This window comes from Coturnix japonica, chromosome 24, assembly GCF_001577835.2.
Source record: "Coturnix japonica isolate 7356 chromosome 24, Coturnix japonica 2.1, whole genome shotgun sequence".
Classification (NCBI taxonomy): Eukaryota; Metazoa; Chordata; class Aves; order Galliformes; family Phasianidae; genus Coturnix; species Coturnix japonica.
The window spans coordinates 3,732,791-3,749,641 of NC_029539.1; the positions used below are offsets into that span (position 1 = coordinate 3,732,791).

Sequence of the window (16,851 nt, forward strand, 5' to 3'; positions counted from 1 at the left end):
AAGCACTTATCAGTTTTAAAATCCAGCAGATTTTAGCAGCATTAATACTGTTACTTAACATGATTCAAACATATTGAAGATAAACAGTCCCATTTACCTATTTCTGGCTGTGGAGGCTGCTTTTTCTTAGGCTCAGAAGTGGTAACTTTTGGTGCTTCCTTTTTCAAAGGTCCTGAGCTCGGTGGCTGAGATGGAGGGAGCTGTACTGGCTGGGCTGCCTGTTTGCCAGTCTTTCTGGCACCAGATGCAGGGGTCTGTTTGGGCTCTGGTGGGGGAACAGAGGAATTCCCATCCTCGTGCTTCTCCTCCACAGGTTTACGAGCAGGTTCGCTGCTCTTCTTTACGGCACTGTCTTCTCTTGGTACAACAGTTGGAGGAGTTGGTTTCTGTCCAGAGTCCAATTGATTCTTTCCAGATTGACTTTCTTTCTTTTCATTTGTCTTGGATTTCTTCTCTTTCTTTTTTGCAGCTAGAAAGAAAAAAAGCATCAGTAAAGCAACACATATAAAACTGTGCAATTTCAGATGACTCGAGTGCATATTAAAACTGTATCTTGAGGGAGGTTCAGCATCCTGACCAACATGACAATAACATGCAAACCTCCAGAGGTCCAGTGCCAAGGATGCAGGGATTTAAGAAAACACATACAATGTACATACGGCTCACTTAAGGCTTATGTCAGAGACGAGGATGTGCCAAGGGATTTATCAGTCCTCATATCACTTAGGAACAAAGAAACAAACCTCTGAGAACTGGCTGAGCTTAAGTGCAGAGGGAAGGAGGAGAAACTACAAGTCTAAGCTGAAAAAGATAATAGCTGTCTCTGTTTATAGTTGCCTGCTGTATTCGCATCTCTCCTACAACTTTCACACAACACCAACAAAACAGCCAGGTTCCCTGTTAGCATTTGGTTTCAGACTAAACTTTTACAGTCGTATGCAGTCACAAAGAGCAAAATTTAAGGTATGAATGTTTCTCTCATGCTGCACTTGAGCCAAACCTCTCAGCCTACCTTTAGCTTGCTTCTGGAGATATGCTTTTGAAGGCATCCACTGTAGATTCTGACACTTCCTCATTCTGCAAAGAAAGAACACGTCACCCGATCAGAAATCAGAAGAAAAATGCAGACATTAGGAAGGTATTCTGTAAACATTCAACATGATTCAAAAAAGGAAAGAAAACCATCATCAAGGCATCCACCAACTTCCTCCAAACTGTTTTCTCCTTCTTCAGAAACATTTAAAAGCATCTTATTTTCCTGTATTTTCTTTCCCCCTCACCTACACAGTTTTGAAGATAATAAAACACTGCTTCACTGGTAAATACCCCATCGATCCCATTTCTTAGAATCTGGAATTTGTTAAGTATCAGAATACTTCTAAGAGCTCTAAAACAACATCAGACACTCACCAGTAGGTTATATGTAACCCAAGCAGGCCATTTCAGATTAAAAAATACATATATATTCTGTTTCCATGGAGTGGGATTGGATTAAGTGCGACCAAATATTTTTTAAGCATTCAGTTCCTATTTTCCTCATGTCTAATGCACGCTGTCTTCTAAATACTGAGCAACAGTCTTTGTTTCTGCCTTCATTCTTGTAGCAAAGTCAGTGGTTTTGAAAGCCAGCCCAAGGCCGGGGCAAAGCTGCTAGGAGTTAAATTACTTATGTTCAGAAGTCTGCTGACTGCTTTCACACAGATGAGCACCCTATAGCAATTCTCAGAGCTGCACTTTATAAATAGCTTTTATATCACAATCTTTCTGATACCACTTCATTTGCTGCCTTTTCAGACAGATTATCTAGTCTGGAAAAATCAATTTGATACAGCAATTAAAAAAGCAGAAGGTTCAGACTAAGTGATATGAATACAACGATGGGAAAACTAAGTAATGGAGTTCCTAATGATATCCAGAGACATCCTAGTTATACAAAGCGTATATTCATGAGATAAACTTCGTTTGGAAAAAAGAAGCTCTCCATAAACACATTCTAGGAGAACAAGAGGTAAAATATATCTGCATACATTGCCATTCATTCCTGCAATAATCATCTTTCACTCAGAAGGTGGTGATGCACTGGAACAGGTTGCCCAAGGAGGTTGTGGATGCCCCATCCCTGCAGACATCCAAGGCCAGGCTGGATGTGGCTCTGGGCAGTCTGGTCTAGTGGCTGGCAACCCTGCCTGTGGCAGGGGGGTTGAAACTAGATGATCTTTGAGGTCCCTTTCAACCCAGGCCATTCTATGATTCTATGAATAATCCATAGTGCTGAATGAAAGTCACTGGTCTCATTTCAAATGGCTCTCAGTGCTTCTGTGACAGTGTCTTCTGAACTTCAGAAAGAGCTCACGAAAAGCACACCTTCAATCAGGATCAACACTCCTAAATTAAATTGCTTTTAAATCCCTGTAGTGATCCAGCCTCAGCATGGGCCAAATTCATCCAAAGCCTGTTGTTTCCCACCCCAGAGCGTGGGTGTGCTTATCCTGCTCCATACACAGATTAGCCAAGCAGTTTCTCAAACACTCAGACTTACTTGCAGCACTGCTTCTTTATATTCCGCCCACCAAACTTGGGTTTGTCCAGACAGTTAGTGCAGACACCACAGTCCTCTGGAACCTGACAGCCTGAGCACTGCCCACAACGCCTCGAGCGTCGGCCCTTCTTCACTGGAGGTTCTTGCTGTGCCTTGTTTCTGGTTACCGGCTTAATTGGTTTGATAGGTGGAGCAAGAGGTTCAGCCTCTTCAGAGCCAGCTATTGATGATTTGTCTATTAGGATAAAAAATTCTGTGAATTCATAGAAGTCAAATAACCTTTCTGAAGTGTCTAATGAGCTCATGGAATCCATTCTATTACATCTAAGTTCATCTTCAGAGCCACACATATATACAAGGTCCATACACACACACACACTGCCTTCAACAGACCTCAAGTGCAGCACATAACAGATGTCTGTAAAATTAATGATGGTTAAAAGGGTTAACCTTGTCCTAGTGGCATTTTAATTGCTCAAAGATTTCATCCTCACAGGTTCAGATGTGATTTCAGTTGTATTTAATACAAACGGAAAGATGTCATTAACCCAACTAGTCAACGAAAGCAGACTTTCCATGAATCCACAAGTGAAAATTGGAAGCCTTACCATCATTCCCCATGGAAGACAGTATCTTCTCTCGCTCTTCCCACGGTAAGGCACTCAGAGTGGGCATGTCATCAGGAAACACCGCTCGCTTTCGGCCCAGGGCAACAGCTGCTCTCCTGCAAACATGCTTTATTCGTGGTCCTCGGACTGACGTTTCTGATGAATCGCTCTCTTGTCCCTGGATTTCAAGATATGAAAATAGACAGTGTTCCTAAGAAAGGTACAAAAGTGGGACTGTGATGCATGCAGTGGAAACTTCTAAATAACCAAAGAAGAATTAAAGCATATCCTAGCTTGCATTTTGTAAAAGCCGTGGTAAAAATAAAATCTCTCAGCCTTCTAAATCTCAGATACCCAAGAGAAGATAATTCAAAAGAAGTTTTGCTCGTTTGGATTTACAAAGATTCTACCTGTTACTGAAAAGCAAACTCACTCCTGAAGCCATATGTTATCAAAGCAATAGCATTAGAAATCCAGAGTTGACTGGAATCAGGATAAACAGACTAACGTTGGGTACAAACTGATCTGGCAGAAGACAGAAGAAAGTCAAGCTGTTTAAATCAGGCTCTTTGACAGCTTTGGAGCTGCCAGGATGAGGGCACTGTGTTTACTGAGGTGATAAATGCAGCAATTTAGTGATATTTTCCATGTTTTCAATGCAACATTCTGAGATGTATCCTAATAAAAGAACTCCCCCAAACAATTAATTGCAAGGGTCTGGGTTTCCTAATGTAAGCATGCCAGGCACATACATTTTCATATTGAGACAAAAGAGAAGCACTAAAAATTTCTAACATTAACATTATCAGGGAAAGTAATAGTTTAAATAAAAAGGAAATATTCTGTGGAAAGGTATTACTATCATGTAACACCTACCTTTTTGATAGCTAAATAGACTGCAGGGAGGGTTTGTGGTGGGGCAAATGTTGAGAAAGCAGTAGGAAGCAGTTCTTCAGCCAGACGCAAAATCCCAATGGATTTTGCTTCTGCCCATAAGTAACAGACCAGATCATCATATGAAACAGTTACAGAAGAGAGAACAAGATAAACTTCACCTTCAGAAAGACTGCAGTCTGTTAGAACTACGCTTTTAAAAATGCATATTACCCTTGATGTTCACTTTGCTTAGATGCGTACAGAGAAATCTAATAACAAGCTCCATTGTACTGCTGGCCAAATCTGCACCCAGCTCCCCTGAGCTGAGTACACAGCAGCTTTCTCTCCCCCTCAACTTCTGCCCATGCCTTCTCATTTTTGGATCCCTTACCATCTGTTGCACTAACAGCTTCTTAGCCTGGCATGTTAATTCTTCACGCTCAGGGTATGAAAGCTGCTCGTGATTTTCACTGAGCATTCCAAACAAGATGGACCCTAGCAAAAAAAAAAATAACAACAAAACAACATATACACACAAAAAAAGGACAAAAATACCTGTGCTTTTGGCTGATCTGCTTGCTTGAGGGACTTGCTCTTCTCGATCTTGTACAGCTGGGCTTTTGCTTTTTTCAGAAGGCTGGCTACCCTTTTGTCAGTCATTGGCAGTTTGTCTGCTTGAGCCAACATAGAGCTGATGGAGGAAGCGGAATGTTTAACGGTGCTTGAAGCAGGAGTAGAGAGACGCAGAGCTTTCTCCTTCTCCAAAGATGGCACAGCAGGGCTGAGTTCCAGATCTGATTTGTCTAACCCTCCTCTACCTTTCTTGGATGTTTTGGTTTTGATGGCTGTTGTATCTACCAGAGCAGCAGTGGAAACATCTGCCACAGGATCTATTGCTGTAGACTTCCTCCGCCCGGCAGTTTTTTTTGCAGAAGATGATGCTGCAACATCTTCACTGACAACTTTTTCTTTGGGCATTTTACCTACAGGAAACAAAGCAGAGCTACTCTGAATTTCTGACCCTTTTCTCCTTTTCTCTTTCCTTGACTCACGTTTGTTCTCCTTCTCTCTCTCTCTGTCTTTCTCTCTGCTCTTGTCCTTCTCCACACTCTTATCAGCGTCTTTATCTTTGGACAGTTCCTCTGTTGCCCTGTCTTTGTTTCTGCCTCTCTCTGTCTGGGGACTTGTTGTGAACCAAGGAAAGAGAGGAGTAGGACTACTAGATGAGAAAGGCTCTGCTGGAGTGCTAGTCTGCTTCCTTTGTCTCTGGCTTCTTTCTGCTGATTCCCCAGACTGTGTTAGGGAATGGGAAGGAAAAGTAAAAGTTGAATTTAAGGCACTAGTGGCAAGAGAACTAACAGAAATGCTAGTTAATGAGGAAGAGACAGAAGACTGTGGGGTGAGAGTTGTCAGGTCAGAGGTACTAAGTCTCCCACTTCTTGTCCTCATGGAGTGCGAAGGAGATCTGGGTTCTGAGCGGATAGGGCTAAACACTTTTCTCTTTCGTTTCCTAGAAGAGACACCTGTTGCAGAAGTTCCCGTAGTGGTTCGACCAACGGATGAGGGCAAAGTTACAGATTCAAAGATTCTGGAGTGGGCCTCGCTTGGAGTGAATCTCGGAGCTCTCAGAAGAGGACTTCTCTTGTGCATATCAAATCTTGTTCCAGAATGAAGAGAAAACAGACGTGCTGGAGCCGTAGCACCTGGCGTCGAGAAGCCAGACGCAAAGCCAACGTCCTCCGGTGTCAGCGGCGGGGGTCTGAAGTTATCAAATATTGGTTTGCGAATAAGACCCTCTTTGGCATATTTTGCTGATGAGAAGTACTGTGGTTCTGACCTGGAATGCTTTAGAGAGGTCCACCTAAACGTTGGCTCTCGCAGAATTGATTTACGTTTCTCTTGCATTGGTGCAGCAGAAGTGGGAAGAAAGGGTGAGGCTAACGGTATGGTAGGAGGCATAAGCCAGGGAGTGTGGTCTGAGATGCCGGAAGCAGGTTGTAGTGGTGGGGGAGGAGTGAGCAGAGGGGGAGGAGGAGAGGAGGAGGACTGCTGCTGTGGTACACTTGGCAAGGCTGACAGCTTTTTAGCAGTCCTCTGGCCAAAACTCCTTTCTGTTATCGAAAACCTTCTGTTTCTCCTGTCGCCGTTATCATCCTCAGGGGACTGAGAAACAGGTAGAGGTGTGTGAACTTCTGGAGTATTACTTCGTTCCTCGGAAAGCGTCTGCATCTCCTCAGAAGCCTGAGAGTCTGTAGACGTATCGACGCTTGGGCTACTGGACCGGGAGGAGTCTGAAGACATCTGAGATGAATGCTGAGAAGCAGCACTGGATTTTTCACTGGATCCACAAGACGTAGCACTGAACCTGCTGTTTGGTGTGGATTCTAGTCGGGATATTTTAATAGGAGGGTCGTAGTCTTCATCTTCAATGAACCGTTTGGGTGTTTTAATAATCCGTGAAGAGATAGCGCTTACAACTGGCATGATGAACTGTCGGATGTTTTTAAGCTGGGTTCTCCCCTTTCGGCCCTGCAGTTTGGCTGCTTCTTTCTCGATCTTTTTTTGTGCCCCCTTCTTAGCCCTCTGCAGAAGTTGCTTAGCGATCGTTGCATCTGTCCTTTTTGTGGAAGGTATGATCCTAACAGGCTTAATCCTGCGTGGACTCTGTCTGACAGCAGTCTTCTCTTCCTTCGTAGGAGGCGGTGTGCCATCCTTTTCTTTACGTATCCTTTGGGGTTTCTCCAGCTGTGAATTTATGACCAAGCTTGAGGAAGTCTTCAAACGTTCAGAAGATGGCGGCCTTCCCCTCCTGCGTACAATTTGAACACTTTTCCTCCCTATCTGAATTTTTGCCCCAGGCTTAAATTTAGATTTTAGTGGGGAGAGTTTACTAGTTCTTAATTTCTTAATTTTAGTTGCTTGTTGAAACGTAGTGGACGGTGACCTTTTGATTTTTTTCAGACTCTCTTTATCTTCTTTGTTTCCCTTCTGAATATCTGATGTGTCCTTAACTTGCGACAACTTGAACTTTACGCTAGTAAGTGTTGGAGGTCTTCCTCGCCTCTTTTCCCCACTTTTCAGTTCTTTCTTCTTTACTTTCTCCATGGATGTGGTTTCAGACTTGCTTGAAGGGGAACACACTGATGAAGAGTCTGACAATACAGCTGAACTCCGGTCAGAACTGCTCCGGGGCCTCCCACGAGGTTTTCGTGGACTAGATTTAACTGAGAGGGAAGTAGAGAAAGCAGAGTACACATTAAATTTCCCTGAGTGTCAGATCAGCATTGTCCAGGTCACAAAGGTATTTACTCGGTATAAATCACATAACCTGGACAAGCTGCTAAAACATCTCAGTTCCTTAAGAAATAAAAATAGCAATTATTAATATATAGATTAAGAATCCCATCACAAAATAATCTCTTCAAAATCTCTAAGTAAAATAATACAAAAGAAAACAAAACCCCTAGTTTTAGCTTTGAAATACATCTAGCACTCAGGACTCCAGTTACAATCAACAAGCAGACACGTGGGACTTGATTACTCACCTCTACCAGTGCATCTCAATCCACACCCACCAACCCAGCTATTCCACTTCTGGGTCTTCACATAGCTCTCACTACATACTTCATTCTTCATGTGAAATACCCTATTAGCAAGGCTGTCCACAATAAAATTCACTGGCAAGGCTTAATTCAGTACAGTGTTGTGGTGAATGAGTAGAGTACTGTGGCGAGAGCAATTACTGATGAGAACCTAAATCAAAACCACTCATTTGCTTTCAGACCCATCGTCATTTCAACCTACCTCTTGAACAGATCAAACCTAAAGACACCACAGTGACAGACAGCACCCAAAACTAAACTGATTACAAGGACCATCCAATGCCCTTTATGGTGTATGAGATTTAAGACAAGAAACAGGAAAGACATGAGAACAGCATCACAAAGGGGCACAGGAAGTCAGCATGCATTCCTGCTACTTGAACATACCTGTGGGGGACCGGGTGGGACTTTGTACTTTGATTTCTTCATCTGAACCAAAACCTAGGAACTGTTCATCCTGCAACAAAAAAAAGAGGATTAACATTTGGGAACTTCAGCAGGGCCTTTACTTCCCTTCAGCCCCCCACTCTGAGCAGCCTCCCCCTCCTCCCACAAAAGAGGTGCTCACAGCCCCTGGAAGGAAAGCACAATTTCAGGGCTTCTGCCAACCCCGCAGGCCTCCAGATGTAGCCCACCCCAACACTTCTACCACCCAATGGCCTCCAAGCTGAGCAACAGGCTGGAATGAATTCCAACTGCTGACATGAAGATGGAGCAATCCCGAAGGCATCCTTCTCTCTACAACAGCCCTGGCACCCTGCAACAGCACTGAGTATATGGAAACACCACTAACCAGTATGGTTTACTCTTTACCCTGATGGTGACAACAGAAACCAAAAAGAATCAGGAAAAACAACAACAACAAAAAACACTACAACAAGTGCTGTAAGATAAGGTGCAGATAACAAATGAAGTAACACCAGCATAAGGTGAATCACAACTGGCAAAAAGGCTCATGCTACAAAAAGCTGCTGAATTGTGAAATGGCCACTTTCAATACAGCAAAGCAAATCAACACCCCAAGGCAATGCTCAAGGCACTTTGTTAAGTCTGTTTTCTCATGGAGTATGCAAATGTAAATCCTCGTGATGTGCCACCAATGTTTGTGACTCTATTTTTATGCTGATCTGTGTTTCCTGGTGCAATTTCACCTCGAGCAATTACGTTCCCCATTCTTGAATTCCCTCTGCCACTTGCTGCTTGCTTCTTTAAGCGCCTGTGCACCCTTGCTACATGCTGGAAAGTATCTTCTTGTTCTACTAGGAAGGTTCCACAGCTCTAATGGCAACAACTTGAGTCTTCAATGAGCTCTGAGAGAGGAAGCACTTGAAAAATAGTATACTGAAAGGAAAAAGGTGCAATACTACGGAAGGGGAGTCCTTCAGCAGCGCAAATCAACAACAACAACTGCTTAATTGAGCTCTGGGCTGATTCAAGAGTATGTTGAAACAGTGCTTCTTTCCCATCTTGTGCTTTATATGTTAAATACCTAATTCACTTATGATCAGAAAGCCTCGACTGCTGAAACAACAGTTTAGTTTTAAAGAAATTGAACCACATGCTGGTAACCTGCATGACCGTGCCCAGGAATACGAAATTCATTCAGGTATTAGGAAATACAAACCTAAAATACACCAATTCCACTTGGGTAGCTGAGCTACCCTGACTCCTATAGGTTTAATGGGGAGCAGCACAAGAGCAGAGCTGATCTGGGAGACCAAACCCCTGAACCATCATTCCCAATCTCTCCTCTAAACAGCGCCCTCAAAGTTCAGTCATTGGCATTTGGCCCTGAACTTCCAATGGTTTTCAGTTCCCTTCCTTTTTTCCCTTACATCTCCGTTAATGTAACTGTCACTCCCACTACAATAGCTTTAAATTCTTTCTTCCCTTGTCCTTCTGTTTTACAAGAACAGATCACAAAAGCGATGCTCCCACGCAGTTTGCAGTGCTCCCTCTGGACAAGTCCAAGCCATTATTACAGCCACACCACCCATTCCCACTCCCAGGCCAGCAGTGCTCCCTGCACATCCACCTGACCTGCTCTGGATTTTGTCTGCACTCTGTTCCCCCAACATCTTATCTGCCTCTTCAAGCACTAAGACAGACTACGTGTGGAGCTGTGGAGGATGTATGTGAAACAAGCTGACAGCTACAGGCTTTGGAGGCTTCATAAGGGGGCTGCTGAGCTAAATTGAGGGAAAAAATAATTAAACTCCTTGCTGAGAGGAAGGCTAACAATAACTATTAATCCTAAAGACCACTTGGTGTAAAAGATAGCAATGATTTCTTTCCATAAAGCAATTCAGTTCCAAGTCTCTCAGCTCCAATTAAACAACCCCCAGTGCTTCATTCATTTGCTGTGCAGAAACAGTGCAGAACGAGGGGAGCTCACAGCTGCAGCTCCGGACCCACAGTGCTGCTGTGTGAAAAGCACACCTTTAAGGCTCTTAATACCAAAAGCATCTGGAATATTATGTCTTCATGTCTCACACTAACCTGTCCTACATGGAAGTTAGTAATCCCAGAAAGTACAGTTGTGTAAGTTGGGGTTTCTTCTTCGTATGGAACAAAAAGAAATGAGACATGAGCAAAATCTTGCCCCACCAAGAAAGTCTGTGACCTCCCCCCTCCACCTTTCCATAAGCTTAATGGAAAGAAATAAAGACTTGAGCACCACTTCTACTTCCCCTAAGAAGTCTGCTCAGATCTGCTTCCCTGCGGTCTGACCCAGGTCAGAGCTTCCTTACAACCGCACAGGGAGGAAAGGTGGAGAAAATTCAAGGCAACACGCACAGTTTCTGCAATAAGAATCCCCATTCCTGCTATTCTGAAGCTTCATAAGATATCACAGAGCTACTATCCTGCCCCAGCCATCTCAAAACAACTTGGAAACATACAACCTTTCATCAAATACATGGAGTCTGGGGCCATGAAGTAAGTAGGATAAAAACCAACTATCTGACAGTCCACTAATCAGAACCTGGCCACCATTAAGTGACAAGTGCAATGGGTTAAATAAACTCTGGCTTCAGCCCAGTACCCTGGGAATGATCATCCTCTCTTATTTCCTACCAAGCAGTCACAAGAATTGTCTACAGTGAAGAGGCTCTCCAAAAAATTAATTACTTTGGCTCCATTCTCAGAAATACCATGTCCAATACGCCATTCAGGTTTGTTCGGTGATGTTCACGAGGGTATCATTGACCTCAGAGTGGTCATTCTCACAAAGTAAGAAGGAGGTCACGTAAATTCAGCCAAATTAGCGATGATGGAGGAGGCTGCTAAGTACCAGTATGCATTAATGTGGCTGTTATCCACTCGGTCAGTCCTATGGCAAAACTGAGTTTGGAGACAAATAAAGAAGGAAGTCTCCCCTCTTTTTTTCCCCCAAAGTTGCTATAAAACACGACAGATGGAGAGTGATTAAAAACCACAACGGTTTTGCACATGGCCTCATTTACCTGAGAAAGAATAATGCAACACAAAGGTCAGCCGGGATTATAAGTAACGGGATGAGGACAGGCTCACCTCATGGGCAAGGCTCAAAACAACTCTGCATGCAGGGGCTGCCCAGCTTCCAATGCACCTCCCCACCCAACACTTAACACACAGCCCAGGTTAGACCTCGAGGTTGTGAGCAGATGAGTGGAGTCTTCCCTTGAAGTAACCTGGTTCCTGCAAGAACAGGGAAGTCCCAAACACATCCTTGTTTGAACTCAGGAGCAAAATGACCTTTCAAGGAACTTCTGATTGAAGATCTCAGAGGAAAACCCAGCTACAGACACAAAACTGTCCTGAACGAACTGGTTTTCTGATCTCTGAGTAATACTACAACCCAAACCACCACAGACCTGTCAAACTGCAGAGGTCTCTCATCGATGATGTCAGAATCACTAAACCCAAACCTCTTGTATTGCTTAAAAGCAGAGCTATCTGAACCTTGCCTCGCTTCTCCTCCTACTCACCATTCTGGTTTTGGCCCCAGCTCTGCAGCACCTCATCTTCTTGGAAAGAGAGGAGCTATTTTTAGCAGCTCATTCAGCAGCATGCTTGGTAACTACAGCACTGTGTCTCAGGGCCTCCTTCCAACGCAACGGGCATCCTCAGAGGGCAGCAATGAGCAGCCCTAGAGCCCAACTCTGGGGGCACTCATTGCTCTGTGGCAGGTGGACCCCCTGGTAGTGCTGGGAGATGCTTGGAGAATCACACAGAGCAACCCACTGCAACAGTCTCCCAGGGTGCACTGATCAGCACTGCCAGCTTGCTAGGAAAATCCCAATATCCAGCAGCAGGGGGGAACAACACAGCCAGGCTGTCACTATTTGGCCCAAACCACAAGCAACAGGCTCAATTCTAACAGCCCACAAACAAAACACAGGCGGTTCCCATGTGCTGCCCAGCTACGACTCCATCAGTCAATACTCCATATGAAGACTTGTGATTCACAGTAGGAATACTTAAAGCAGTTGAGAAATGCTCTTGTTTCACTTGCAATACCACCACTCAGGGTCAGCTGTACTATTGTGTAGAGAAGTTCAACTTGCATCCAGCAAGAGAAAGGCAACAGCAGAGCCTCAGTCTGCAGCTCACAGAGCACTGGCACTGTGCTCTACAACTAACACTTAGGAAGCAATGCTTCAGCTGAACTTCCACAACTGAGAGATGGAAAGAACTGCAAAGCTGTGGTTAAATAAAAGCAGACGCAGCTCAGCACGCTGCCCAGACACCAAAACATGGCCTGAAGTGCTTCTGACACTTCTGCACACACACAGCTATGCTCTGTAGTTGCTGTATCAAAGGATAAGAAAAAAAATTATCTTCAATAACAATGACTCATCTTTCACTCCTCAAGAAATGCATGCCACCTAACGAGGCACAAAAGTATTACAAAGTATTTCTTTTGCTTTCTTGCTTCGCTCGGTGCAAACAGCACACCTTCCTGCCAGACCTTTTACAGCATCTCTATAACTTCATGCCCAAGAGCTGTCAGTGTGCACAAGGCTGAAGTGTGGGCTGACCCTTCAGTGCTGTCAGTAAAACACAACTGGACAACTTGCAAGATACGTTTCTCTCCATCACCATCCTCAGCAGCCACTAATGCTGGAAGGAAAAAGCAAGATTAGCACTGCATGGTGATTCTCTCTACTCACCCTTTAGCCTCCTGATCTGATGGTTTTGCAGTCAAGGGTTGGTTGATATCAGGATGCCATCCAATACATGGCAGGTATGTTATACTCAGGTGCTCTAATAGAAGAGGCCAAGAGAGAAGCAGCATGTTCCCCTGTGTGCAGGCACAGGAGAGAAGCAACCGCTTGCTCTTGGAAGCTACAAGTGGTCTCCTATGCATTCAACAGGTCAGGAGGACGCTGCTTCAGCTGGGAAGCACCTGAAAGGCAGCTAAAGGGGCTGGGAGATGAACAACTGACTCAGAGTTAGAGAGCTTCCTCTCATTTCCTTCGCCTGCGGTACAGTAAAAGCTGCAGTTCAGCACTTTGATTACAGTACAACAAAAGGCAGCAAGAGATACTCCTGCAAACATCTGCCCTCTGAGTTTTCCAGCACCAAGAAACCCCCGGAGCAGTGAGTATCACTGCATTGAAAACAGCTTCTCATGGGGAAATCCAAATTGCTGTCCTCTAAAAAACCTGACAGAACCGATACTGTGAGGGTTCTGAGTACTCGCTAATGCTGACTGAACTTCAGAAACAGGGTGGTTAAAAACCATACTCTTGTTTTCACACTTCTGACAATGATTTCCTAACCCTTCAGAAAGGAAAGGAAAGCGTGAAGGAGAGCACAGCTCTCAGGCTGCAATCTGTCCCACCTTCATCTTCAGGCCTTTTGCTTTATATCGATACCTGGAAACAGTTGTGCCCCAACTCACAGTCACTAATAACACTAACTGTAGCAGACCCGTGCTTCCCAGCTCTGCAGTAACTATTCAGCACTAACTATGAAGGGAAATCCCAATGCAGACAGAACTGTGATGCTCATAGAGGAAACAAGTTATCCATACTTGAGCTGGCTGACACAGAAGCCACCCCTCCCCACACACGCTGTGGCACATCACAAACCAAGCCAGCCATCAGCCACCATCAAAGGCTCTACCATTCACTCCATAAAACATTATGATCCATGTATAATTACAGCAGCACTGCTAGAGACACTATCGCTGCTATTACATCCCGTTTCCAATCTCGAGTTTCTGCAACTTAGCTTTAACTTTCCAAGTGCTGCAGATTTATGAAGTAAACTGTCAGCACACATCCGACACACTGTCAGCTTTTATGTCCTGAAGCTTCAATTAAACTGCAGTGATGCTGAGGGAGCTCGCAGTGACAGTTCCAACAGATATTCAACAGCCACACACCACCTTCACTTTTATACCACGTTTAACAGAACACGGGCAGAAAACATAAACAAATTCCCCTTATTACTTAAGTGTCATTCCCACCGAGCAGAAAGGATGACACTCGCTATGAGCACCGCTGTTTTCAACCTGGGAGAGCTTTGCTTATGCAAAAATCCCCTCTGCCAGCTCCTGCTGTGCCAAAATCGAGTATCACAATGTTGCTCTCTTAAAGCTCAATGGTTTCAATATAACTCAATGAAAAACTGAACTACAACAGAAGTACACACACAGCACCACCAGAAACCTGGGGAGCATGTCATGACATCCCAGAACTGAGAGCTTTATTATAGAAATGAAGCCTACAAAATAGATGTCCCTAAAAACACAAGCTCATCCACGTGACTTCGGTCACCTAAACATTGATTAAACATCCAGGTTTGACTTCTGATACAGAATGTGATCTCAGCTGGTGTGGTGCAGGGAGGACAAAAAGCCCCATAGTGAGTGATGCCAGCATCACCAAAGGGCAAAACGAGCCCAGAGAGGGAACTCATGGAAGCCCCTCACTAGAAGATGGATGCACCCACAGCCAGGTACCACGCAGGCACCAGAACCTCACCATGAACACACAGCCATGCTCTCCTCAAGAGACCACAGGCAGCACCCAGACACTCATTGCTCAGGTGAATTGGAGCTCTTCTCACATCCTCTGCTCCTGCCATACAGAAACATGTGCTGTGCGAAAGAAGAGTCTGTCCTAGGCTTCCTGGTGCTGTGCTCTTCACTATGACTGCAACACACAGAACAAGTCAGTGGTTAAGAACATCCAAAGCTAAAATACTTGGAGCATCACAGAAGGAAAGGCACCTTCTTATAGGAGCAATGAAGGAAAGAAACCAGCCTTTAAGACAACCTGAACCAAATGCACACACAAGAAAACACTGCAGTGTCAGAGCAAGAATATCTTAGGTCTATATACCTGTATAACCACCATGAAGGTTTTGGACCCAACCAAAATGGATGCTAGCAAGCAGCATGAATGCCTTCAGTAGGTGACTCCAAGCACTGTTAGGCTGACAGCATCTCCAAACTGCCTCTGAGTTTGTGACTCTGAGCCCCCAGCATCACTGCCTGCTGGAGCAGGAGCTCAGAGCTGCATGACATCACCTGCTAGAAAGCCCTAAGAACAAACCCCAAAGTAGAACGCACCCTTATATGCGCTTTCATCACCTCTGATATTACTATCAATCAGCGATGATAAAGCAAAGTAGCTGCTGTTTAACATGACACACTCACACACTCCACAGCTGACAGTTTGCCCTCGGAGCCACAGACAGAACATGCCTCCCAGGAAAGAAAAGCAAGCAAGAATAAAAGCCTTCTATTGTAAAGAAACCAAAGGATTTTCCTGCCACATCAAGGACACAGCTAACAAGCCATGCAAAGCAAGAACGCTGCAGCCTGTAGTAAGTAACACATCCCCATCATGTCTTCCCCGTTCTGTCAATAGGTGGGTTGTTGTCAGACACTTGCTCTGGCTGCATTAGAATGGCTTAAATAAACAAAACGAAGGCAAGTAGAACAACTGAATAAAGACAAACCGAATAGACGAGCACAGATCTTGCTTGATACCGAGCAGCTCTGCCTGCCAGGCTCTGCTGCCCCGGGGTGCAGCTCAGTATCCAGGTGCAGCCGGGGGAGGCAGGAGGAGGAGGAGCACAGCAGGGCCGGTGCCCGCGGCACCAGGAGGGGCGGGCGCTGATATCTCCGCTCCAGCGCCCGTTCCCCGGTCCGGACACAGCTGCTGCCCACCCGTGCTCCCCCATTAACGCTTTATCCCAGTGATCCCGACGGAGCGGAGGCCGGAACAGCTCCGAGCATCGCTCCTCAGGGGAGATGCACAGCTGTTACCAGCGGCCCCTCCCTCCATCCATCCCTCCCGGTCCCGCTCTCCTCACCCGCCTTGTGCTGCCGCCCTTCCCGACGGAGGAGCCGCGGGATGAGGATAATGGAGGCGGCGGGGAGGACACACACCGGCGGCAAGTCGCGTGCGCGGGGAGGGACCGTGCGGCGCGGGGGCGGGCGGGGGGCAGACACCGGCACCACCGGCGGGGACCCCACCACCACCACCACCACCACTACCATCACCATCACTATCATCACCACTATCACCCCCGTTGTGCAGCCGGCGGCGGGGCGCGCCCTTTGTGCGCGGTAGGTGTGTCCGGCGTTGCGGGCCGTGGCTGTGCGGGCAGGGGGTGTGTGTGTGTATGTCTGTATGTATATGTATGTGTGTGTGTGTGTATGTGTGTGTCTCTGTGTGTGTGATGCTGGGCCGGGACCCGCGCTCCGGGCCGCGCCGCGCCCTCCCCTCCCTCCTTCCCTCCCTCCCTCCCTTCCCGCCGGCCCCTCCTCACCTCTCCGCTGCCCGCCTCGGCCCCGCAGGCCGCTCTGAAGCGCCGCAGGTTGATGCCGATGGCGGCCGAGACCTGAAGCGCCGCATCGAATCCCGGTCCCACCCCGGCCGCGGGGCCCCCGGAGCCGCCGGATCCCGGCGCTGCCCCGCCTCCCCCGCTTCCCGCCGCCCCAACGCCGGAGCACGGGCCGCCTCGTTCCCCATCGCCCGCCGCCTCCGGGGCAGCCGGTTCGGCCGCTCGCAGGCTCCGCACGGCCGGCACCCGCAGCCGGGACCCCCCCAGCCCTCGGCGGCCCCATCCGCCGCTGCCGGGCCGGGCAGGGAAGCGCCACCGACCGCTGTGCGCCATCTTTACTGTGAGGCGACGAGCCAGAGAGCGGGGCCGGGCCGCGCCCCGCGCCCTGCATATCTCGTCGTTGGCCCGCGAAGGTCCTGCATAAGAGCCGGGGATATGC

At 46.5% G+C, this 16,851-nt stretch overlaps 1 protein-coding gene across 6 annotated transcripts in view; it reads right to left on the bottom strand.

Moving 5' to 3' along the window:
* Nucleotides 1-16,851, bottom strand: part of KMT2A (lysine methyltransferase 2A) — a 43,454-nt gene that overhangs the window by 25,795 nt on the left and 808 nt on the right. For 2 of the 6 annotated variants that reach the window (XM_015883851.2, XM_015883850.2), the window contains exons 1-7: nt 16,398-16,847; nt 8,013-8,082; nt 4,579-7,247; nt 3,148-3,325; nt 2,540-2,774; nt 1,013-1,077; nt 98-469 (exon numbers count right to left, since the gene is read on the bottom strand). In XM_015883851.2, the coding sequence (XP_015739337.1) occupies nt 98-469; nt 1,013-1,077; nt 2,540-2,774; nt 3,148-3,325; nt 4,579-7,247; nt 8,013-8,082; nt 16,398-16,745 (3,937 nt within the window). In that variant the 5' untranslated portion in view covers nt 16,746-16,847. Of the gene's footprint in view, nt 1-97; nt 470-1,012; nt 1,078-2,539; nt 2,775-3,147; nt 3,326-4,578; nt 7,248-8,012; nt 8,083-16,397 lie in introns of all 6 variants that reach the window. The other 4 variants (XM_015883852.2, XM_015883849.2, XM_015883853.2 and 1 more) reach the window with 4 other exon arrangements.